Below are 26,380 nucleotides of genomic sequence, written 5' to 3'. Positions count from 1 at the left end.
AGTCCATGTGACATTAGTGCTTAAACCGTTATTTTATGAAGCCACAAGATTAGTTTTTGTGCGCAAAGAAAACTAAAATAACGACTTTATTCAACGTTCGATGCACTAGAGTACTACGACTCAGCCTGTAGAACCCGGATGCACTGCAAGCTGAGTGAACCCACAGCGGAGTCTGACATGGATGGAAGAGAAGACATTGATGAATAAAATGGTTATTTTTGTTTTCTTTGAGCACAAAAAGTATTCTTGTAGCTTTCATAATATTAGGGTTGAACTACAATGTCCTTACTACCTTTCTGGTAGTGCAGAGAGTTAGAAAAGCTCTCGGATTTCATCAAAAAATATCCTAATTTGTGTTCCGAAAAAGAACGAAGGGCTTACGGGTTTGGAACGACATGAGGGTGACTAATTAATGACAGCATTTTCATTTTTTTGGGTTAACTATCCCTTGGAATGTCATGTAAAGTGTTGAAATACCAGGGTTTGCCGCAAGATGGAGTAGTAGGGTAAGTGTACAGCTCTTAGTTTGCTTTTCTGGAAGTTAATTCTGGCTCTAGTTTTGTAAATGCTAAACTGTGTTATACTAAAGCGGGAGTTCTCAATGTTTTTTTCTCTTGTCTCTAGCTGGAAGCCCTTGTTACAGTACATGAATGCCTCGTGAAGAGAGCTTGGTTGCTTGGAAACTCAAGGCAATACAATGTGTCCACTTAACACCAGCAGCTCAAGCAGAGGCTGTTTTCAATGCAATGAAAGACATTCGACACAGTGGCAGTGGTGAAAATGAACAACTTGGCCGCCGAGCAACAATATGGAACAACTTGAGGTTGAAACGTTGCGATTAACTATCACCATTACAAGAAAATCAAGTCTTGCTAACTCAGAATATTATTACTGTTTAAATGTACCAGTGTCAGCCTATTCATACTCAGTCCCTCACATCCCAGGCTTTTCAACATTTTGGGCATCTCTGCAGCTCCGTTGCTGGGAGATGGAGCTGTTACTGACTGGTGAAAAGATGAGAATCCACCCACCGACATCCTCCTCTCCCATAACATTTATTGCCAGTGAAAGAGGCAGTTGAAGGAAGTGACCATTCTCTCCTCCCCCTGTGTTATCCAATTGCACTGTATGGCGAGACTCGCTCTGCTGGATTCACACCTGACTGCATGTCTTTGGACCTGTGCGGGGCTTTAATTGACAGGATTCAAGATGTGTGTGACATGGACTTGGTCTTCTTCTGCGTTTAATTGTCTCTCTCAGGTCCTGACAGGTGTCTGAGAGAGCGGGTATCCAGGTGAGCAGGTGAGGTAACTTTTATGATATTTACTTTCCATATTACCTTGTCTTGGTTTCAGGGTAGAAATATTTGCTTTATTAGGTGTACAATTATGTCTTTTTGTCTTGAGCTTTGCTTGGCATAGCTAAGTTTGATTCACTCAGTCAGCTTCCTGTGAAATGCTGGTGGGCAAGTGTACTTACTAAGTGTACTACATGAGAGCTGATTTAAATGAACTCTCAGAACATTGGGAAACAAAATAGATAGAGAATGGGATGTTGTTTTTATACAACAGTTTAGTAAAGTTCAAGTACGTAAGTTAACGTTTTAGACACTATATTGCCAGGTAGTTTGTTTCTATTTACTCCGAAACGAACAACAAAGTTCCAAACTAAACCAAGATTCATTTTGACACATCTGAAAAAATCAGTGTTTTGAACTAATCTGTTGAGTGAATGATTCCATGCAGGAGTCACACGACACCTGGTGTATCAATGTAAATATGCAGAAAGAGTCACTGAATAATACAATTGAGGTCTAAAGTTTACATACATCTTACAGAATCTGCTAAATGTTAATTATTTTACAAAATGCATGTATTTCTCACATAAAAGACGTTTACATATAGTCCACAAGAGAAAACAGTTGAATTTATAAAAATGACCCCGTTCAAAACTTTACATACGCTTGATTCTTAATACTATGTTGTTACCTAAATTATCCACAGCTGTGTTTTGTTTAGTGCTAAGTGTTTATGAGTCCCTTGTTTGTCCTGAACCTTTAAACTGCAGTTCTTCAGAAAAATCCAAACAGCATGGTTTTTCAGCAATTTTGTGTTATTGAACCCATTCCAGCAATGACTGTATGGTTTTGAGATCCATCTTTTCACGCTAAGGGCAACTGAGGGACTCATATGCAACTATTACAGAAGGTTCTAACGCTCACTGATGCTTCAGAAGGAAACACTGCATTAAAGCAACACTAAGTAACTTTTCCCTCAACGCTCCCTCTACAGGTTGGAAGCGGAATTGTCAACACTAAAGAGTTGTTTTTACCTTAAAATAATGTTTCCGAACTCGTGTCAGTGGTTCATCAACTCATAACAGGGTGAAACGGCACTTTCGTATTCGCTTTGCGACCCTCTATCGGCCATAACAGCACTATGTAAGTTTGGGTCGTCGGGTCGCGGTTTTGTAGTTCAAATGAGACTACAAATGCGACTTGCTTTACGGCAGGCTTCACAAAAGGTTTTCATACTTTTATAAAGTCATACAACATACTCTACCTTGTCACTGGACATCGTTATTTCCAAAGCCGGTCCTGGATAGCCTCCAAACAAATAACGTGCATGTGACGCGACGGTAGGCTAAATTATTTACGACAGCGGTAATGGACAATTCCGCTTCCAACCTGTCGAGGGAGCGTTGAGGGAAAAGTTACTTAGTGTTGCTTTAAGAGCCAGGGGTGTAAACTTTTGAACAGAATGAAGATGTGTACATTTTTCTTATTTTGCCTAAATATCTCTTTTTTTATTTAGTACTGCCATTTAGAAGCAATAGGAAATACTTACATGTTTCCCAGAAGACAAAATAAGTTGAATTTACCCTGATCTTCAAATTCAAAAAGTTTGAATACTTAATACATTGTGTTTCCTTCTGGAGCATCAGTGAGCGTTTGAACCTTCTGTAATAGTTGCATATGAGTCCCTCAGTTGTCCTCAGTGTGAAAAGATGGATCTTAAAATCATACAGTCATTGTTGAAAAGGGTTCAAATACACAAAAATGCTGAAAAACCAAAGAATTTGTGGGACATCAAGGATTTTTCTGAAGAACAGCAGGCAGTTTAACTGTTCAGGACAAACAAGGGACTCATGAACAACTGTCACTACACAAAAAACACAGCTGTGGAAAGTTATTAATAAACAAATTAACATCTCACGCTGTGGCACGAAGAATTGAAAACAGAAATTGGTAGTGAATTGACTAATTTACAGTAAGTTAACATTTACTTAGGATAATAAAAAAGTTTGTGTTATTAGCAAAGATATTAGTTGTTTAGAGAAAATACTGGGTTTGCAGTGTGTATTTGTTACACAGCCTCAGTTTTTTTTAGATTCTGAATGTGATGTTGATTGAAAGCTTAATACACATGAACAAAACACTGCAGTCGTTTTTAAACTCCTCATTTCTCAGCCTGAACAAGGATGTGCCAGTCACTAGTCACTCCCACTCACTGCATATCTGTGCACTGATCTGTGCAGCGTTGTATGAATGCATCCCGGGGCCTTTCCCATCCATATTTAGAGATTTTTGTTGTTGTTGTTTTTTGTTCTGTGACCGTGATACTCGGACACAACTGGAATTTAAATCAAGCCCCTGAAAAGGGAAGCATTGCTCTTGGTGCCAGCAACTCAGTATCCCAAACTTTCAATAGACCAGCCAGTTATATAAACATAAGGCAGGAATGTCCTAATGACATTCACAGAGCTATCATATATTAGCCAGTGATATCTCTCTGGCACAAACTTGATCTTATGAAGGAGGAGGGGGCAAAAAAATGTATTTAATTAACTGCATTATCGCTACAGCACATGGAGGAGATTCGTTTGGCTTCATGATTCTGACTTCAAACGCTTTCAGATTTCAGTAGATGCAAAGGCATCAGAAATCTTTCATCTTGCACTTTCTCTCACTTTTGGCTTTCTGTAATGTCTCCGTCATGGCCTTTGCATGGGCTGTCCCTGTGAATGTCTGGAGCCGCCCACACTGTCGTCTGGTTGCCAGATGTACTGTATTTCTTCGTGGCCCCCAGAAAGGTTGGAACTGTTATCCTGTCACTGTGAGAAGAGAACCAGAGAGGCACTGAGCAAGAAAGAGAAGAAAAGAGATTAGCAAAACTTCGCTGGTGGCTGGAGTTAAAACTAAAGGCTTTTATGTTAAGATTCTGCTAGCAACAGGAAACTGAGTTTGTGTTGACGGGATTTACACTTAAAGAGAGACCTGAACCCTTGCTGAAGCTAAGATGCAAAAACCAAAGGATGTGAACACACGCGGCACAGCTGCGAGACCGTAAGCTGTTCATTTATCAATGAAATAACATGACAGAGATGATACGCACATGCAAATTTTATAGTCTGACTTACTTTTCGGTCTGTAGAACACATTCAGATCTTCAATAGTGTGTTTTATTAGGGGTTTTTGCTGTGCATTGCATGTGTTGGGGTTCCAGTAAAATTGAATCTTTGCGGTCTTGCAGCACAAACTGCGTCTAGCTCTTTAAAAAGTGCAAATGTTTGAAATAACCCCATGTAAAATGACTAACATCTCTGCCTGTTTACTTTCTATTAGTCACAGTATAAATCCTCATTCCAGTTCTGTGCAGATTATGGGTACGAGTGCCAGTGCAACTTCCCAGGCTGCTCCGTTTGCACCTACACACCGGGCTGATCACCAAGGGAACAGCATGGCTGAGCGCAGACGCTCACTACAGTCGGTGAACATTCGCAACAGCAAGGCCAAGTCCATCATCACAAACAAAGTGGCCCCTGTTGTCATCACGTAAGTGACAAGTGCAACATGTTGCTTTTTAAAACTGGCCGTAAGGACCCTCGTATGCACAAAATGTCACACCTGTGTGTTACAATTTGAACGTAAACAATTGTAGATGTACCATTAAAACAGCATCACTTTGACTTAAAGGGATAGTACACCCAAAATTTAAATTCTATCATCATTTGCTCCAAAATCCAAACCATATTATTTTAAACACAAAAGATGATATTTTAACCAAACAATTGATGACTGAGCCATTGACCACCCTTTAGTTACATTCTTCAAAATATCTTCTTTTGTGCTCAACAAAAGAAAAAAACAGAATAAAGAGTGAGCAAATTATGACAGAGTTTTAATTTTTGGGTGAACTGTCCCTTTAAAGGAATGTACAAACATGTATTATCAGTTCTGGATTTTTACTGACATTTTGATAGACGTTATGAGTGTTGTTTCGATACAGAAATAACTGCAGGGAAGAGTTTCAGATTCATGACAAGATCCAATCCGCCAACTACTCAAAGGGAAGGATATCTGACCTGTTGCCAGAGCACTACCTAGTGCTGGTATGTTTCACTTTTTGAGATTTAAACTAAATATTTAGAGCTTAATACTTAAAAAAAGTGTCATACCATTGGAAAATGTCGTAATGAGCAGGAAATGGAGATAAGTGATGGATTTGTCTTGTCATTTACGATGGAATAAGTTTTATAACTTGCTTTTACATTGTCCAGGGGGAGTTTTTTATGGTGCAGGATGTATACAATAGAGCTGATGTCTTAAATACTACAAAAAGCCACGGGGCCCCCAACTTCCGCAAGGTCAAGGGAAACTACCCCCTTTTTGGAATGGGCCAACCTAGCCTGAGTGGTTTCAAACAGGTCCTCCAGAGATTGCAGATTGACGGGTATGAGGTCAGTAAGTGCTTGTTGTCTTTGTTGAGTAGGATGAAAGTCAGTGAGGCATCTTTTTGTGAATACAGTTCACTTTACGGTTTTTAATATTTTTCCTGTAAGAACCATTAGATACAGTTAGGGTCAAAAGGTTACGTACACCTTGCAGAATCTGCAAAATGTTAATTATTTGACCAAAATAGGAGGGATCATATAAAATGCAATTTGTTTTTTTATTTAGTACTGACCTGAATAAGATATTTCACATAAAAGATGTTTACATATAATCCACAAAAGAAGATAATAGTTAAATTTATAAAAAGACCCAGTTTAAAAATGTTTACATACACTTGGTCATTAATACTTTGTTGTTACCTGGATGATCCACAGGTGTGTTTTGTTTTTTTTTGTTTTTTTTTTGTTTAGTGATAGTTATTCATGAGTTACAGTGGGTTTAAAAGATCACTGATGCTTCAGAAGGAAACACAATGCATTAAGAGATGAAAACTTTTTGAATTTGAAGATCAGGGTTAATTTTACTTATTTTGTCTTCAGGGAAACATGTAAGTATCTTCTGTAGCTTCTGAAGGGCAGTACTTAATGAAAAAATGTGTTTTTAGGCAAAATAAGAAAAATGTACACATCTTCATTCTGTTCAAAAGTTTACACCCCTGGCTCTTAATGCGTAATTTTTCCTTCTAAAGCATCAGTGAGCATTTGATCCTTCTGTAATAGTTTCATATTTGTCCCTCAGTTGTCCTCAGTGTGAAAAGATGGAAGTCATTGTTGAAAATGGTTCAAAAACACAAAAATGCTGAAAAACCAAATAATTTGTGGGACCTAAAAGATTTTTCTGAAGAACAGCGGGCAGTTTAACTGTTCAGGACAAACAAGGGACTCATGAACAACCATCACTAAACCAAAAAAAAAAAAACAGTTGTGGATCATTCAGGTAACAACACAGTATTAAGAATCAAGCGTATGTTAACATTTGAATGGGGTCATTTTTATAAATTCAACTATTATTTTCTCTTGTGGACTATATGTAAACATCTTTTATGTGAAATATCTTATTCAGGTCTGTACTAAATAAAAAATAACATGCATTTTGTATGATCCCTTTTATTTTGGTAAAATAATTAACAGTTTGCAGATTCTATTAGGTGTATGGAAACTTTTGACCTCAACTGTATGTTAGTTATTACATCATTATATAGCACAAAATTAACCTCCACTTGTAAAAATATAGGTTCCAAAAAGGAACCTTTTGCAGCAATGCCATAGAATAACAGTTTTGAAGAAGTGTTTTTTCTAACATTTTAGTAATCTACAGAACCTTTTGTGCAATGGAATGATTGGAGGTTTTTCATTAAACCATTAAAGCCATTAAAGATTATTTTTAAGAGTGTAGCATGTGAAGTAACTAATTTGAAACAGTCAAATGTCTGTATCATTGTGCATAATAGTGATTTTGGTCTCTAACTCAGAGGTCTTGACTACCTTGGCTACCATATTTCCTGCAGACAGATCTTCAACTGATATCAGGTTAACTGCTGTTTATCCCACAAAATATGTGAACAGGAGGTGATATTCATCTGTGTGAGGGAGGAACCAGTGGTCTTCTTCCGCTCAGATGGAGACTTTATTCCGTACACTCCCAGAGGAAGAGAGAACCTCCATGAGAACCTGCATGACCTCGACAGAGAGCTCAGCGCAGAACAAATAGAGCTTTCCATCCGGAAAGAGGTCTGTTATAGACCAGAACTAGTTGTATAAGGAGAATCGCTTGCCATCCTTTTATGGTGAAATGTTGAGAGAGGTCATAGTGTCTGCTCAGTGTCAGGTTTTAATTCTCTCATATTTTCTCCAGTTGTGTGACTTCGCCAAGCTGAGTGAAAATATGTTCTTTGTCTATAATGACATTGAGCATTTTAAAGATGAACCTAAGCAGATTCACATTCTGTCAGAGGAGGACATTCACATCACTGAAGAGGTCTACAAAAGACCACTTTTCAGTCAACCATTGCACAGGTAATTGCTCATATTTTATGACAGAATAAAATCTATACTCTTCAGAAGTTATGATGTTTCTTATGCTTACCAAGGTTGCTTTTTTTTTCTTCCAAAAATACATAAATAATTATACAATTACAATTTGAAATAACTGTTTTAATATTTTTAAAATGTTTATTCCAGTGATGGCAAAACTGAATTTTCAGCAGCCATTACTCCTGTCTTTAGTGATGGTTTGCTGCTCAAAAAAACTTCTTATTATAAATGTTGCACACAGCTGTTACAGTAAACCATTACATTTAATTTTTATGCATCCTTGCTGAATCTGGAAAGTAATTTTTTGACCCCAAACATAAAAGACAGTTTCAGTATCAAAAATAAATGATGGCGGCGTGGGAAAAACTTTCCAAGACACTTTCGTGATCTTTGTTTAAAAATAGCAGAAATCTGTTGTAAATAAAACCCTGGCAAAAAGTAGTGCCAAAAAACATGCATATATGCATATATATTAAAATTAATAATACTTTTTAGATTCTTTTTGTTTTGTGTATTGTTTAATGACACATTTTTATGAATTTAGATATTACAGATTACCGCTCCCTATGGAAGGGGCACCACTGGAGGAGACATTTGATGCTTTTGTTAATATACTCAGGGTAAGATCTCTATGAATATTATATATGTTTTTTTTTCTCCTTCTACTTGCTAAGTTTAAAATAACTCTATGTGAGCTCTGGTTTATTTATATCTGATGATTTGTGTCAGTGAACACAATAATTCATCCCAAGAACCCAGAACTTTAAACCCAGCGCCAGCCAGCAAACCATATTTATGTTTTACAGTTACCAGTAACATCAATCTTTGAAAACTGTATTAACACAGTCGAAAGTTATAAATGTTAACTTAAGACCATGAAAAATAAATTCAGGTATCTGCTCATGATCAGGAAACGGCAAGACATTTTTTTTTATTCCAGTTTCTTTATCTTTTCCATCTTGATTTAATTTTCCCTTTATCAGAGTTTGACAGCCAAAAATGAATGTGTGTTCTTGTTTGAGGTTACAGAAATTTATACAGACATGTACATTCCACAATCATTATGTTATTTACTTGGACAATGTGCTGTTACAAATTCACCCACCTTTGTGTTCACCAGGAGACCCCGAACCTCTTTTTGATGCGGGACAGCTCCAAGCCTCTGCCTGCACTGCTCTTCAGCTGCCAGGTGGGGGTAGGACGCACTAATCTTGGGTTAATCCTGGGAGCCTTAGTCTTCCATCACCTGCAGGGGGCATCAAAGAGCCCCAGGTACCTATAGTTCACTGTCAGTACAATTTCAATTACTGTTTACCCTCTCAAAGAAAAGCATTACTTAATTAAACTCTCTACTGTGGTAATATTGTGTTTTAATATTAGTAATATTGTGTCCTTTTTCTAAGCTCTACGTACTATTTTTCTCTTTCACAGGCATGAAATACAGAAGAGTGAACACAAATTGGATTTCCAAGTGATTCAGTTGCTAATCAGTAGCCTACCTAAAGGTCAACAAGTCCTTGATGAGGTTAGCGTATTAATGATGTTTGTAAAACTCTTGGTTCACGAAGTACAATTGCTTTAAAGGGTGTTTTCATTTGCAAAAGTGATAGTAAACAGAAACTGAGCCTTTTATGTTTTCCAAAGCATATAAAACATTAGGATTTAGTGATTAAATGGTTTAACTGGGTCGGAAATTAACAAGGGCTTTTGGCAAAAATGCCACCAACATTAACATAAATGCCCCATAAATTTAAGACAAAGGGGCAAAATTGCCCCTGCACAATTAAACAGTGTATTACGGCTGTCATGATTAAAATGAAATGTGAAAATGGATGAAATATGTCAATTACATTTAGGAATGTAATTAGATTTGCTCACACTGCATCAGGTTGCTTTTACGCACTGTTTTGTGCAGTGTTGAGCTTTATAACCAATGAAACACATTTCTGTTGAATTTAGGAATCAATCAGAGGCTTAGATTAGTCACCACTAAAGAGCTGTTGATGAGTGTGCACACTCACGAATCCCCTTATCATAAACAACACAGTGCAGATACAATGAAAATGAAAGATTAATTTCGTAGCTACAGTCATTATAACTGGACTTTCTGCATAAGTTATGATAGACTTGGCTAACGTCATGTTTTTCTATGAAGCCAGAATGTGACGTGCCCAAAATGAAACATTTTATATTGTTATCTATATCGATATAAATAATCATTATTACACTACACAGAGCAATAATCTACAATAATGACTTTTTGTCATAACATTGCAGCTCTATGAGTTCCTGATTGTATATGTATAATTTAAATACAATTTTTAACAGTCATTAAAGACAACATATGTTTTTTGTAATAATGAGGTGAATATAAAAAATTAAAATTTGTGTCAGAATTAAATAAAAAATTAATTCCAGAGGGCAAGCATTGCCCCTTAATGGAACAATTCATTTCTGACCCTTTACATAACTCATTTTAAGTGTATATTTATGTATATATACCATAGGTTGATGATGCTGTTGCCATGTGCTCTGAGATGCATAACATAAAAGATGCTGTGTATGAAAACAAACTAAAGCTAGAAGGTATTGCTGAAGATTACCAGATTCAAGTAAGTCTCAATTAAAACATTTTGTCCATGTTGTCAAACTGATATAAAATGGTTGCTTTTTATTTAATTTTAAATACAAATGAGCTTTTTGTTAAATGAAGGTCACATATTTGTGTCATTCACATGTTTGTGTTTGCAGGGAAGCAGCACAAAAGGCTATTTCCTGCAAAGAACACTCCAAAGTCTTGAACGCTATGTGTACTTACTATTATTCAATGCGTATCTTCACGAACAGGTATTGTTAAACCAAATGCTACCATATTTTTAAATTTAAAAGTAGTTATTTCTGTCAGTATATGCCATTGTTATAAATATATATCTATTATCTACTTTTTGTCTCCTTCTTTGTAGTATCCACAGGCATTTCCGCAGAGCTTCAGTCAGTGGCTGTGTATGAATGCTTGGATCTACAGACTGCTTGCCAGCATGGATAGCTCTGAACTTTCAACACCAGCCAGCCTTATAACAGATGGGATTCGAGTTCTGGTAAGGGCAATCAATTTTTGATTCCCAGAACATTCTCAGAACATTATTTTATAATTATATAAAGAAAAAATACACTACCAGTCAAAAGTTTTTGGACAGTAAGATTATGTTTTTTTAAAGAAGTCTCTTCTGCTCACCAAGCCTGCATTTATATGATCCAGAGTACAGCAAAATAGTACACTTAAAAAAATATATTTTTACTATTTAAAATAACTGGTTTCTAATTCAATAAATTTAAAAATATAATAATTTCTGAGATTTCAAAGCTGATTTTTTAGCATCATTTGTCAAGGACATAATCCTTCAGGAATCATTCTAATATTCTGATTTGCTGCTCAAAAGCATGTATTCTGCTTCTGCTGCAGAAGAAAAGCATTTATCTGAAATAGAAATCTTTTGTAACATTATAAATGTCTTTATCATCATTTTTGATCAATTTAAAGCATCCTTGCTAAATAAAAGTATAAATTTCTATAACCAGAGACTTAAAAAAATATAAAAAATATTACTGTTCAAAAACTTTTGACTGGTAGTGTATATAAAGAAGTTCTTTCCCTAAAACATAGCCAAAGGAAAACCATACACTAACTTTAGTGGAGCACTAACTTCAGTTTGCTGTGATGATGTGGAGATTACATATTATAACAGATTAAAATTACATAGTTATACTTAAGTATGTTCATATGCACCAGGTTCTAGTTTTTTGCTTTATCCTTGAATAGTAATTTTCTTGCTTACCGGTAAGTATATCTGATATGCCAGTCTTCATAAAAACAAATACTAACAGCATAGACTAAATCTCATTAACTTGAGATTTTCTGTCCTGGCTCTTATCAGAAACAAACTGTGACCTCCTCCTTCTGCAGCTCAGCAGACTCTCCCTAAAACATAGGCATCGCATTATATCTTTTTTTGAAAGGTGTCCAGTGAGTTCTTAGTGACAGATCTGCTCAGTACAGCCAAGGAGATGAAAGTCGCCAATTTCAGACGTGTTTCCAAAATGGCTCTATATGGGATGGCCCAGCCAAACTCTGAGGTAAATCCTTTCTAAAGCTTCAGCAGCCCAGGCTCCTAAATTGTGGCTGTGTAAAGTCTAATAATAAATAATCAAAGCTTGTTTGTTCCAATTTCAGGCTCTGGCTGTCGTGATGTCCTACCTGACAGACCACAGGCGAGGGCACTCTACAATTCTCTGGCTGAATCTGCAGGAGGAACTTGTGCTGGAGGCAAATGGACAAATGTTCACCCCACGAGAGCCAGGCTGTCTGGAACAGCCTATTCCAATCTGTGTTCAACATCCACAGCAGCTCCAGGTGCAATTCTGTTCAGGGCAGATCTATAGTAGTATGTATTAAATAAAATTGGAGGGTAGTGTTTCAGTGGCTTTATATAACTGGGTTGGACAAAGTTATTGTAGGGACAGCATGCACACTGTGTGCAATGTAATACAATGCAGTACATAGAACAGTTCAATACAGTGTGCAGTATAAGCTTTCAAATATTGCACTAGAGTGTAAATACAGTTGAAGTCAAAAGACTACATACACCTTGCAGAATCTGCAAAATGCAAAATAAGAGGGATCATACAAAATGCATGTTTTTTTTATTTAGTACTGACCTAAATACGATAGTTCAGATAAAGATGTTTACATGTAGTCAAAAAAGAAAATAATAGTTGAATTTATAAAAATACCCTGTTTAAAAGTTTACATACGCTTGATTCTTAATACTGTGTTGTTACCTGAATGATCAACAGCTGTGTTTTTTGTTTAGTGATAGTTATTTATGAGTCTCTTTTTTGTCCTGAACAGTTAAACTGCCTGCTGTTCTTCAGAAAAATCATTCAGGTCCCACAAATTATTTGATTTTTCAGCATTTTTGTGTATTTGAACCCTTTCCAACAATGACTGTATGATTTTGAGATCCATCTTTTCATACGGAGGACAACTGAGGGATTCGCAAAGGTGCAAACGCTTACTGATGCTTCAGAAGGAAACATGATGCATTAAGAGCCGACCGTTTTAAATGAGAAGATCATGGTAAATTTTACTTATTTTGTCTTTTGGGAAATATGTAATTATCTTCAATAGCTTCTGAAGGGCAGTAATAAATGAAAAAATATGATATTTAGGCAAAATAAGAAAAATGTAGGCATCTTCAAAAGTTTTCACCCCTGGCTCTTAATGCATAGTATTTTCTTCTAAAGCATCAGTGAGCGTTTGAACCTTCTCTAATAGTTACATATGAGTCCCTCAGTTGTCCTCAGTGTGAAAGTATGGATCTCAAAATCGTACAGTCATTGTTGGAAAGGGTTAAAATACAAAAATGCTGAAAAACCAAAGAATTTTTGGGACATCAAGGATTTTTCTGAAGAACAGCGGGTAGTTTAACTGTTCAGGACAAAAAAGGGACTCATTAACTATCACTAAACAAAAAACACAGCTGTGGATCATTCAGGTAACAACACAGTATTAAGAATCAAGTGTATGTAAACTTTGAATGGAGTAATTTTTATAAAATTAAACTATTATTTTCTCTTGTGAACTATATGTAAATATCTTTTATGTGAAATATCTTATTCAGGTCAGTACTAAATTAAAAATAGCATGTATTTTATATGATCCCTCTTATTTTGGTAAAATAATTATCATTTTGCAGATGCTGCAAGGTGTATGTAAACTTTTGACTTGAACTGTACATTGTGACATAGTGACCGTCTTATTTTAGGCCATTCTTCATTTATTGCATGAGTAATAAGTCAAGTTTTGTTAAATGTTTTCAATTTTACATGCACATGTAGCATTTGATTTCATCATAAATTAAGATGAAAATGAGATGAAAATGTTTCATTTTTCACCCACGAGAACTTCTGCTGTGATCTAAGAACCTAGGGAGCTTTAGCAATATGGCTGTCTCCACAGGAAATGGAGCTGACACTGAAGCAGGACGTCCTGAGGTGTGAAAAGTGGCTGGAGGTGATTACAGACCAGGATAAACAGATGAGGAAGTTTAAGAGTTGCCACACCATAGAGGAGCTCTTTGTCCATCAAAAGAGCATTCATCCAGGTCTCAGCTACCAGCGGATTCCCCTCTCTGACTACTGCGCACCTAAAGAAGAGGTGAGTCAGTACACTATAACAATAGTATAGATTTGACACTGTTGACAATGTTGTTGCTCTCCCTCAGGTTTTTGACCACTTGTTGGAGGCCATGAAGAGCAGTCTGGCTGAAGACTCCAACTGTGCTTTCATCTTCAACTGTCACAATGGCAAAGGCCGAACTACTGCAGCCATGGTCATCGCCACTCTCACCCTGTGGCACATTAATGTAAGTCATTTCCAGCTATCAGCTATTTTAGTGGAGGGAGGAAGTGAGAATTAAAGTATTGATTAGAAGAGGAAAAATGTTTAAACTGAGCTCAGATCAGTTTCATAAACCTTACCCTGTTTTCTTCAGGGGTTTCCTGAGTGTGAAGAAGATGAGATTGTAAGTGTTCCAGACGCCAAGTACACCAAAGGGGAGTTTGAGGTAAACTGAGGTTATGATTTTTTGAATGACTGCCAGTGTCAACCTTGAAGGATTAGTTCACTTCCAGGACAAAAAGTTTACTCACCCCCATGTCATCTAAGATGTTCATGTCTTTCTGTCTTTAGTAAAAAAAAAAATTAAGGTCTTTAAAACATTCCAGGGTTTCTCTCCATATAGTGGACTTCAATAGGGATCAACAGGTTGAAGGTCCAAATTGCAGTTTCAATGCAGCTTCTACACGATTCCAGACGAGAAATAAAGGTCTTATCTAGTGAAACAATCGCTCATTTTCTAAAAAAAAAAAAAAAAAAAAAAAATTATATACTTTATAACCACAAATGCTCGTCTTGCAATATCTCTCCGATGCGCTTGGTCAAGCATGCAATTCTTGGAATGTTTTCCTCAAAAACTTTAATACCTTTTCGATGAAAGAAAGAAATGACGTGAACATCTTGGATGACATATGAGTGAGTAAATTTATCAGGAAATTTTTATTCTGGAACTGAACTAACCCTTTAAAACAAACATTTTGTTAATTTTTTGCATATAAATTCTATGAATAATAAACCTACCTATGCAAAATAAATTAATGTATTTATTGCATTTCATAGAAAATAGTTTCTATTATAGAAATAAATTAAAAAACATTGTGTGTGCGTTTAGGTGGTAATGCAGGTGGTAAGGTTGTTACCTGATGGCCATCGTGTGAAGAGAGAAGTGGACGTCGCTCTGGATGTTGTTAGTGAGACGATGACACCCATGCATTACCATTTACGGGAAATCATCATATCCACTTACAGACAGGTGAAATGTGATATTTTTTACATATATTATATATATGTAGTGCGTTTTATGTTGTTCGTAAGACTATTTTGATGTGTTGTGCATGCATAAACTTCACTAGGAAAAGTCGAGTGTAAAAAAGGTAGTTAATAGGAAAGTTAGTCAATGCTTTTAGGAGCCAGGTTGAATAATAGATTGCTTCCAAAGCAATTGTTTTTGTACCTAACATAGCCTTGAGAAGTCTATAGAGGTACAATTTTCTCATTTGTACTGATGCGCCCAAAGGGACCAAGAGATTATTAATGCCCATTGCAGTGCATCAGCCTAGAGCACTCTGAATGTGTTTAATTTGAGACTGGAAAACATGCTTTTATTCTAAAGTGAAGACCTTGAAAAACAGCAGCGTAAATGAGAAGAGAGCTTTCAGAGAGACTGCTTTGAAAAGCCCTGCAAATATTTGTTAAGGTCCAAGACTTAGTTTTATCTTTTAAAATATGTTCTGAGGTACTGGTGCAACTCATTTGGATCCAAAATATAGATGATGACAGTTATGTAATAGTTGTTACAGTAGCTCATACATCTGGTAAAACACGTTTTCTGTGATATACGGACATGTAATTCAAGTTCTTATTCCTTATTAAAGAAGTTGTTCACTTCCAGAATGAAAATTTCTTGATTTCCTGACCCCCATGTCATCCGAGATGTTCATGTCTTTCTTTCTTCAGTCGAAAAGATATAAGGGTTTTTGAGGAAAACATTCCAGGATTTTTCTCCATATAGTGAACTTCAATGGTGGCCAACAGGTTGAAGGTCCAAAATGCAGCTTCAAAAGGCTCTACACGATCCCAGCTGAGGAATAAGGGCCTTATCTAGCGAAACGATCAGTCATTTTCTAAGAAAAATAAACATGTATATACTTTTGAACCACAAATGCTCATCTTGCTGGACCTCACGCATTACGTATTACACACCTGTGATGTAGGCCAGCGGTTCCCAATTCCAGTCCTCGCGACCCACCGCTCTGCACATTTTGTGTGTTTCACGCATCGCTTCCGACGTTTGTTCTATTCCAACGTTACTGACCTTCGAAGTGGACATCACAGGATATTCCGCCATTATTCATTAGTTTGAAGCGAGCGTATGTGTTCCATTTGAAGGTCATTAAAGCGTGCGAGACGTAAATTTAAAATGCATTTATTTACAGATGCACTTATGTCACACTTCTCTAGTAAGTTTCATCTGTGTGTGAAGACGCTACATGCGGTGGCGTAGCGCAAATATATGAATGAATGTTTCGAAGTATAGTAAACAGATTTCCCCCGCTTAGGGAGCAGGGAGCAATGAACACTTTGCAGGGACCATGTCAATCGGATCGCAGTTCCTGCACGGACCTCACTTCTAATGAGCTGGTTATCTGAATCAGGTGTGTTAACTAAGAGAGACATGCAAAATGTGCAGAGCGGTGGGGTGCGAGGACTGGAATTGGGAACCGCTGATGTAGGCGGAAGTACCGACCCAGTGTTTAGAAAGCAAAAATGCAAAGACAGCCATATGCCCTTGCAAAAAAAACGATGTGATTTTTCAAGTTGAATGGAAAATTATGTAGTTTTTTGCCTTACTCTAGCTTTTTTAACTAAAGTACACAGAACTTTTCCAACATGATTATGTAATGCGTGAAGACACGCATGCGTACCACAGAGGTAGTGAAAGATGAGCATTTGTGGTTAAAAAGTTTGTTTGTTTTTATAGAAAATGACAGATTATTTCACTAGATAAGATCCTTATTCCTCAGCTTGGATCATTTAGAGCTCTTTGAAGATGCATTGAAACTGCAATTTGGACCTTCAACCCGTTGGCCACCATTGAAGTCCATTATATGGAGAAAACTCCTGGAATGTTTTCCTCAAAAAACAATTACGTAAGTGACTGAAGAAAGAAAGACATAAACATGGGGATGACATGGGGTGAGTAAATTATTAGGAAATTATCATTCTGGAAGTGAACTTCTCCTTTAAGTATGTTTGAATTTGCAGCAGTTGATCTATGTTTGTGTCCTCTAACTCTAATAAAACTTTTCATTTGAGCATGTGGCATTTTGAGAGCCTGTGAAATTAAATTCATGAATGTTTTTAATTAATCATTCATTTGCAATGAAACTTGCATTAAATCAGAGGTGTTTTCACCAGCGGTCACAGACTTTTGGACCTCATGTTAGAATACTGAAGTTATTATATAGACATGAAAAAGGTGAAGTGAACACTTTACCAGCTGTGAATAGTATTTGGCTATTCGCAACTGGTCTCAGACACTTGCGATAATTTAAATCAACAAGTCAAATTTTGTGCCTTGATGATTATATGCAGGTGACGCAAATACCCGATACTGTTCTCTACTCTTCTCCTGTCCTTTTCTGTCATCTTCCCTGTCTCTGTTGATAAGAGGTAAAAAAGGAGGGCCAAAAGCGAACAGACATTGAAGATAACTGAAAAAAAAAATGAATGAACAGCTGATTATGGCGTTTCTTCTTCCTCAGATTAGGATGGCTAAATCGGAGGCTGACGCTCATTGGTTGCGGTTAAGAAGCCTGCAGTACCTTGAGCGTTACATTTATCTTATCCTGTTCAACTGCTACCTCCATCTGGAGAAGAAAGACTCCTGGAGGCGATCCTTCAGCCAGTGGATGTACCAGGTGAAGCTGACTCACTTGCTTATTTTAGGGGAAAAAACATGTCACAGGCAAGCTGTTTATGATTACATAATACTATATTTTAATTGATTAACTAAAATTAATATAAAATATATATATAAAATAACATTTCAAAATAAAATGTAAATGTTTTTTATTCCAAAAAAAAAATCAATTCAAATTGAGAAATCAGAGCTAGTTACAATACCAGTCAAAAGTTTTTTTTGAACAGTAAGATTTTTAATGTCTTTTAATTTAAAAATTATTGTTTTCTATTTGAATATATTTTAAAATGTAATTTATTCCTGTGATTTCAAAGCTGAATTTTTGACATCATTACTCCAGTCACATGGTCCTTCAGAAATCTTTCTAATATTCTAATTTGCTGCTCAAAAAACATAAATTATTATTATTACGTTGAAAACAGCTGAGTAGAATTTTTCAGGTTTCTTTGATGAATAGAAGGTTCAGAAGAACAGCATTTGTCTGAAATATAAATATTTTGTAACATTATAAATGTCTTTATCACTTTTGATTAATTTAAAGCATCCTTGCTAAATAAAAGTATTAATGTCTATAATTTAAAAAAAAAAAAAACTGATTACTGACTCCAAGCTTTTGAATAGTATAGTGTATAATGTTACAAATGCTTTTTATTTTAGATAAATGCTGATCTTTGTATCTGTCTATTTATCAAAGAATCCTGAAAAAATTGACTTAACTGTTTTAAATATTGATAATAATAATAATAATAATTGTAGCTTGAACAGTAAATCAGCATATTAGAATGATTTCTGAAGGATCATGTGACACTGAAGACTGGAGTAATGATGCTCAAAATTTAGCTTTGATCACAGGAATAAATTACATTTTAAAATATATTCAAATAGAAAACAGTTATTTTAAAAGTAAAAATATTTCACAATATTACCGCTTTTGCTGTATTTCGGTTCAAATAAATGCAGACTTGGTGAGCAGAAGAGAATTCTTTAAAAATCATTTTAAAACCTTTGTTGTTGCAAAAAGTGCCTTAATCCCCATGTTTGTTAAAGACATCAAGATAAAGTGTGCTTTTTTAAAGATATCTTTTTAAAAAGCATTGTAAGTTCACTTTCAGTCCGAAGGAAGACACAGGAAGACATAACCTGCCACTCATACTCAACAGACAAGCCTGTCTACAGTTAAAATGTCTCTGTACCCTTGAGAAGCTGATGGGAGGACACCCATGGTGCAGCAGACCAGTGCCTTGTGGCAAGATAAATGGCTGAACACTCCTCAGGCGCTCTGTGCTGCAGCTAAACATAGTTCTGAGTTCCATGAAACATTCATGGGAAAATGTCAGTCTGTCAATATAAAGTTGTAAATGTATTCTGTCTCATTCAGAGGTTTCCTGTGTCAAACCTTAGTTTATAGCCACAGCTTTTATCCTCGGATTGACAGGGTGGAAGAGAATTGGAAGACTGTAAGTCACCTAGTGTTCTCTTATTTTTACTGTTGAAAACTATGGCTATAAAAAAACATGATTAATCTCTTGGTTTCCACCTTTAGAAAGCAGAATGAAAATTTAAATAAAAATAATATCAAGTTATGTAAATATAATTGCATTTAGCATACAGTGGTGGCCAAAATGATTAGAACACTAGTATTTTCACCAGCTAAAAAATGGTTTTAAGTCAGTCTTTTGCTGTAGTGTGTCAGTATGAAATATCAGTTTACATTTCCAAACATTCATTTTGCCATTAATTGTAATAATCCAGTGTGATTTTTGTTTGCACAAGTAGTCTGATAACAGCCAGTGCGCCACACAGAGATCTGATCTCATCATTATTCAGTCTGTCTGGAATGACATGAACAAACAACAAACTGAGACAGACTAAATCCAGAAGAACTGTGGCAACGTCTCCAAGATGCTTCAAGAGACATGCCTGCAAATCTACCTGAAAAAACTATGCACATGTGCAACCTAGGGCAAAACTGCTTTAAACGCAAAGGATGGTCACACCAAATGTTGATTTTATTTAGTTAATAGAAGTTAATTGATAAAGAAAATCTATTTTTATTTTTGACAGCATCCTTATTTTACAGCTTTTTTCCACAAGTGCCTAAAACGTTTAACAGTACTGTGGCTTTGCAGGTAGGTTTCTTGAAGCATTTTGGAGACACTGCCACAATTCTTCTGGATTTAGTCTGTCTCAGGTTGTTCCTTGTTGACTCCTTGTGCAAACAAAAATCTCACTGGGTTATTACAATGAATGGCAAAATGTTTGGAAATGTAAACTGATATTTCCTACTGACACAGTACAGCAAAAGATAAAAAATTACTTATTTAAAACCATTTTTTAGCTGGTGAAAATACTAGTGTTCTAATAATTTTGGCCACCACTGTAAATGAAATTTCAAATGTCTCTTGTGCTCACCAAAGCGTCATTTATTTGACTGAAAACACACAAACTTAACTTACATTTTATTTAAATATTCTACAATTTAAAATAAATTCCTGTGATGGCAAAGATGAATATTCAGCATAGTTCTCAGTGTTACATGATCAGAAATCATTCTAATATGCTGATCTGGTGCTCCAGAAACAATTTTAGTATAATTATTGTTAAAAACACTTAAGCTGCTTAATATTTTTGTATAAACCTTGTTTTGAGGGGATTCATTGAATAGGAAGTTCAAAAGAACATCATCTATTTGAAATAGAAATGTTTTGTACCTTAAATGTCTGTTCTGTCCGTGCTGAATTGAAAATATTGATTTCTTTCTTTTTTTTTTTTCTTTCAAAAAAAAAAAACAACAACTTATGAATGGTGGTGGGTTTATTTGATTAAAATTAATAAGTTAAAATTATAGTTTGAAGACCCCTGCTCTAACAGATATAGTTGACCTTGAATTGTTAAAAAAGTTATTGATGGTTATTACTTCATCTGACCACTAAACAGTCTGTCCTCAGATTTACAAAGAAAAAAAATCCAAGTTGTTCTTAAGGTATTCAGCTGGTAAAAGCATTTAGTAGGTTGTTATGAAAGCTGAGCTTTGTGGATTTTTTAAAAATTGCCAAGTACATTAAAAACTCACCAGTTTATTATTCTCTCAAGGTGACAGAAAGCATTTTATCGTCATCCTGCCATTTTGTAAAGAGATAGTTCACTAATCACTAACTAGTCATTAATATTCACCCTCATGTCATTCCAAACCTGTAAGACCTTGGTTCATCTTCAGAACACAAAATAAGATAGTTTTGATGAAATCTGAGAACTTTCTCACTCTGCATAGACAGCAATGCAGCTATCAAGTTCAAGGCCTAGAAAGGTAGTAATGACATTGTTAAAATAGTTCACGTGACATCAGTGGTTCAACTGTAATGTTATGCAGCTACGAGAATACTTTTGGTGCACAAAGAAAACAAAAATAACGACTTTATACAACAGTTTAATCAAAAATATCTTAATTTGTGTTCTGAAGATGAACAAAGGTCTCACGGGTTTGGAACAACATGAGGGTGAGTAATTAATGACCGCATTTTAATTTTTTGGGTGCACAATCATTTTAAGGACAAGTTAACAGCTGTGCCACTTATAAGTGTACAGCTTGCAGTAAACCCCACTTTACACACAGAAAATGCAAATATGAAGTAATGGAGTATCAATTATTGTTCAAGTATTTGAAATGCATTCACGAGTTGTACTGGTTTGCAGGTGGCAGCTAAAGCTGGTGTGTATGTCATCCTCAACCATCTGGGCTTTTCTGAGTTTGAGAACGCTGACGACTCTCCGATGGCCAGGCTCCGTTTCCGCTGGCTCCCACACAGCGCCCAGACTATTCCCATGCGAGGGCAACTTATTTAGAAAGGCACAGTATGTCGAACTGACTAAATACTGACTCACATTTCATAAATAAGTTTTTTTATTACAATTTCTGTCAGACTCATTAAGTGATTTAATGCATCCTGTTATCTTATTTACATTATTGACTCTTATCTTTGGCTTGGCCTTGTAAAATATAAGAAAACAAACACGTAATAAACCACACATAATTGCTAATAAAAGTTTTAATGCCGACCTTTAAAAGGTACATTTGAGCACTGTTATTAAAATGTCACCTCGTTTGTATATAAAACGTCTAATTCATTAAGTAATGTGACAGTGTTGCTGGATGATCATTTGCATTCATGTACATGTAAATGGTTATTATTAAATTACTCTTTTTTTATAGAACAATTTGCTTCATTAAGTCATTACATAAAATGGTTTAGTTGTGTTATTTGTTTATTAGAGCCGATTAAGGATCATTTATTAATTTCATTCAGTTATTTGAACTAATAGGAAAAAAAATAGCACAGCTCAAATGTTTTGAATAGCCTGAAGTTTTAGACTGAACAAACGGATGTCACTGACGTCATTTCTACCCTTCTTGTCCTTCAGACTTGAATTGTATATAAAAAACTTTTGTTCCTAGTCTAGACTCAAGTCTTAAAATGTCACATTTAAGGCGGATACACTTTTTGATTTCTGACAGGTTCTGTTTTGCAGTAATCACTGTTTAACTGTACATTATCTGGATGAGATTAACCAATCAGATTCAAGTATGCAAAAAAATACAAATAACTGTAGTTCATTAATGAAATACCCAATTAGAATGCAAGGTAATGTTTAAAACTTAATGAAAACAAGTGACATTAATTTTGATTATCTTTATTCTCATTTATGGATTTTTCCCTCATGGTGTAGAGAGAAACAACTCATACAGTCTTAAAGGCACAGAATGTGTATTTTTTTCTTTCCCCCTGTTTCCAGGCTCATGTCTCTAATCTGTCTGTGTGCAGAGGACTGTGGGCAAGGTAAAATGAACCCTGCTTGGCATTTCAGAGCCATGTGCTTTGGAGAAACTGTATCTCATACATACTATAACCTGCCATCTGTAGTGTCCTTCCAGCATTCTCTTGTTATTCGTAACTCTGTATCATATCATGATTATAAACAGCCCTGTAGCTTGTGTCAGGAGACCAGTGCTTCACTGTGGAGACTGAAAACTTTGTCGGTTTCATTTTTGGATTTTCTTATCTTCCCCAGACTCAGCGTCTTCCAATCCTCAGTTTTTAGAATGTCTTTTTATTTAGGCAGTTATATTAAGTTATTTTGAGATTTTTTTTGCTGATATTCCATAAATTTGAGGGCACAAACACTTACTTGCCATCTCAGCTAAATCACACATCAGGCTTCTGCGCTTTTATATTTAGTCATGAGGCAGTGACAGCTGTTGTGAAATGTATCCAGATATATCCTACGTATATGATCAAATATATGTGACCCTGGACCACAAAACCAGTCATAAGGTTAAATTTTACAAAACTGAGATGTATACATCATATGAATACTCAATAAATAAGCTTTCTATTGATGTATGGTTTGTTATGATAGGACAATATTTGGCCGAGATACATCTATTTGAAAATCAGGAATCTGAGGGTGCAAAAAAATCAAAATACTGAGAAAATCACCTTTAAATTTGTCCAAATTAGGTTCTTAACAATGCATATTACTAATCAAAAATTACATTTTGATATATTTACAGTAGGAATTTTACAAAGAATCAACATGGAACATGATCTTTACTTAATTTCCTAATGATTTTTGGCATAAAAGAAAAATCAAAAATTTTGACCCATGCAATGTATTTTTGGCTATTGCTACAAATATACCCCAGCGACTTAAGATTGGTTTTGTGGTCCAGGGTCACATATGTTCAACATCGCTGTTCCAAATCTACTCTGACACTGATAAGGCATAGTGCGAATGTGTCTGTATATCATTACACAGTAGGGTCAGAAATTAACTTTTCCATTAAGGGACAATATTTGCCCCATGGAATTTTTTTATAATAACTGAAGCTATGAAATTAACCTTTTTTTTATCGTATCTGCACTGTGTTGTTTATGATGAGACATCATGAGAGAGAGAATTTGCAAGTGTGCACAATCAACACAGCTCCTTTCTTAGCGCTGACTAATCTAAGCGCCTCTGATTGGCCAATGCATTCCTAAATTCAACAGAAACACGTTTGATTGGTTATAATGCTCAGTGTTGCACAAAACAGCACATAAAGGCAATCTAATACAGTTTGAGCACATTTAAATGTAATTCTGTGTTTTGACACATTTCATTTTAATCGCGGTTGTCCTAATACTTTGTTTAGTAGTGCAGGGGCATTTTTTTGCCCCTTTGTGTTGAATTTATGGGGCATTTTTATTCATTCTGGTTGCATTTTTTGGCTATTTCTGACCCTGTTCTACATATGGGGGGGGGGGGGGGGGACAGATTTTTATTGACAATACTTGTCATAATAGTCATCAAACTTTAACAACTGATGTTGTTGTTGCTGGGCTTCATAGTTGTTAAAGGAATGGAATAGTTCAATAAAAAAAAAATCTTCACATGTACTTACATGAGTTTTTTATTCATCAGAACACATTTGTGATCCTAGACCACAAAAATCAGTCCTAAGGGTCAATTTTTTGAAACTAAGATTTATACATCATCTGAAAGCTAAATAAACAAGCTTTAGGATAGGACGATATTTGGCTGAGATACAACTATTTGAAAATCGGGAATCTGAGGGTGCAAAAAATATTGAGAAAATCGTCTTTAAAGTTGTCCAAAATAAAGTTCTAAACAATGCATATTTCTATCAAAAATTAAGTTTGGATATATGGATTATGGATTTATGGTAGGAAATTTCCAAAAGAACATAATGGAACATGGTCTTTACCTAATATCCTTATGATTTTTGGCATAAGAGAAAAATAGATCATTTTGACCCATACAATGTATTTTTGGCTATTGCTACTAATATATCCGTGCCATGTAAGACTGATTTGTGGTCCAGGGTCACATTTGAAGAAATTTAGCATTACATGACTTGCTCAGCAGTGGATCCTCTGCAGTGAATGGGTGCCGTCAGAATGGGAGTTCAAACAGCTGATAAAAACATCACAATAATCCACAGTTCAGTAAATCAGTTAACATATTGTGAAGTAAAAAAGCTGTGTTTTATTTGTTTTTTAAAAAACAAATCCATCATAAGGCATTTTAACTTTAAAAGCATCATCTGGCCAAAGCAGCCTCTGGCCATAATACCAGTCCATGAACCATAATAACGCTCAATGCAATGAAAATGTCCATCCCTTGTTGTCCTCACAAAATCCACCAACACATTTGTTTAGAACTGTTTTGGACTGTTTGGACTTCTGAAAAAAATGCTGAGTAAATATCCATTTCCATTAATGTATGGTTTGTTAGGATAGGACAATATTTGGCCGAGATACAAATATTGGAAAATCTGGAATCTGAGGGTGCAAAAAAAAATCTATACATTGAGAAAATCGCCTTTAAAGTTGTCCAAATGAAGTTGTTAGCAATGCATATTACTAATCAAAAGGTTTTTATATACTTATGGTAGGAAATTTACAAAGTATTTTCATAGAACATGATCTTTACTTAATATCCTAATGATTTTTGACAAAATAATAACCTATACAATGTATTTTTGGCTATTACTACAAATATACCTGTGCTACTTAAGAGGTTTTATGGTCAAGGGTCACATATTACTAGAGGAAGCAATGGTTTAAAGTTAATGATGTCTTCATGATGCATATGTTTATTACAAACATGCAGATTTTTGCTTTGCAAGACATTAATTGTTGGACTGAAGTTGTGTCAAATACAAACTCATCTACGTATTGGATGGCATTAAATTAAATAAATGTTCATGTTTTTGGATGAACTAGTCCTTGAAACTAGTCTGTGACCGTAGAAGTGCTCAGCTATTTTCATTGCATGAAGGAACAACTGGAGCTAAGGTTGTATTTGGGTTTAATAGACTGTATAATGAGGACATGACTGTCAGGGACGTTGATCAGAATGATGCTGAATTTTTTTTTTCCAGCACTGCCATATAGTCAAGATGATGAAGAGGTAAAGTCTTCATCCTATGCATATTAATACGAATGTTTTAAAATAATACAGCATCTGTCATTTAAAAAAATGCTATATCAATGCAAATATTTCATTTAGTCAAGTTGTGTTGAAATGTAAATGTCAATAACATTTTAAAAAATACAAGAAATAATTGCAGTCTATAGAAATGTCTTAGCTTTGCCTGAGACATGTCTAATCCAGTTCTTCCAGAAGACTGAAACTAATGAGAGAGCATTTCAATAATTTCTTTACATCTTCACTCCTCTGTAGTCAAATAATTCTTTCCAGATTTTGAGAGGCTGATTATAAGCATACGGTAATGATCCTCATCTATGTTAAACAATGAGAAGCACTTTCATATCCAAGCCCGCAAGAGCACTTTGATCACAAATGTATTCTAATCCCCCGAAGGCTCATCAGAATATTATAGCATAATTAATACAAATGATCTGCAACCTCTAATTAAACAAATCTGGGAAATGAATGTATAAACAGAACATATAAAAAAGAAAGTGATTTAATGATCTGCTCTTGTAGCT

At 35.4% G+C, this 26,380-nt stretch overlaps 1 protein-coding gene across 3 annotated transcripts; it reads left to right on the top strand.

Annotated features, from left to right (window-relative positions):
- The first annotated feature begins 1,048 nt into the window (after positions 1 to 1,048).
- On the top strand, positions 1,049 to 25,589 carry pald1b (phosphatase domain containing paladin 1b). Of its 3 annotated transcripts, XM_073834992.1 has the most exons (21): positions 4,101 to 4,345; positions 4,649 to 4,834; positions 5,289 to 5,391; positions 5,560 to 5,739; positions 7,300 to 7,464; positions 7,589 to 7,749; positions 8,312 to 8,387; positions 8,888 to 9,039; positions 9,199 to 9,292; positions 10,275 to 10,379; positions 10,519 to 10,614; positions 10,731 to 10,865; positions 11,785 to 11,901; positions 11,999 to 12,178; positions 13,787 to 13,984; positions 14,052 to 14,192; positions 14,322 to 14,393; positions 15,057 to 15,197; positions 17,710 to 17,865; positions 21,561 to 21,719; positions 22,659 to 25,589. In XM_073834992.1, the coding sequence occupies exons 1-20, from the start codon at positions 4,299 to 4,301 to the stop codon at positions 21,708 to 21,710; spliced, it is 2,655 nt and encodes an 884-aa protein (XP_073691093.1). In that variant the 5' UTR covers positions 4,101 to 4,298; the 3' UTR covers positions 21,711 to 21,719; positions 22,659 to 25,589. The 3 variants fall into 3 exon arrangements, with proteins under 3 accessions (XP_073691090.1, XP_073691093.1, XP_073691092.1); XM_073834989.1 differs by lacking the exons at positions 4,101 to 4,345; positions 22,659 to 25,589 and adding an exon at positions 1,049 to 1,302 and having other exon boundaries at positions 21,561 to 22,609; XM_073834991.1 differs by lacking the exon at positions 22,659 to 25,589 and having other exon boundaries at positions 21,561 to 22,609.
- Positions 25,590 to 26,380: the final 791 nt, after the last annotated feature.

Source organism: Garra rufa, chromosome 2, assembly GCF_049309525.1.
Source record: "Garra rufa chromosome 2, GarRuf1.0, whole genome shotgun sequence".
Lineage (NCBI taxonomy): Eukaryota > Metazoa > Chordata > Actinopteri > Cypriniformes > Cyprinidae > Garra > Garra rufa.
The sequence above is the reverse complement of the archived record's forward strand: the minus strand, read 5'-3'. Positions and strand labels throughout refer to the sequence as shown.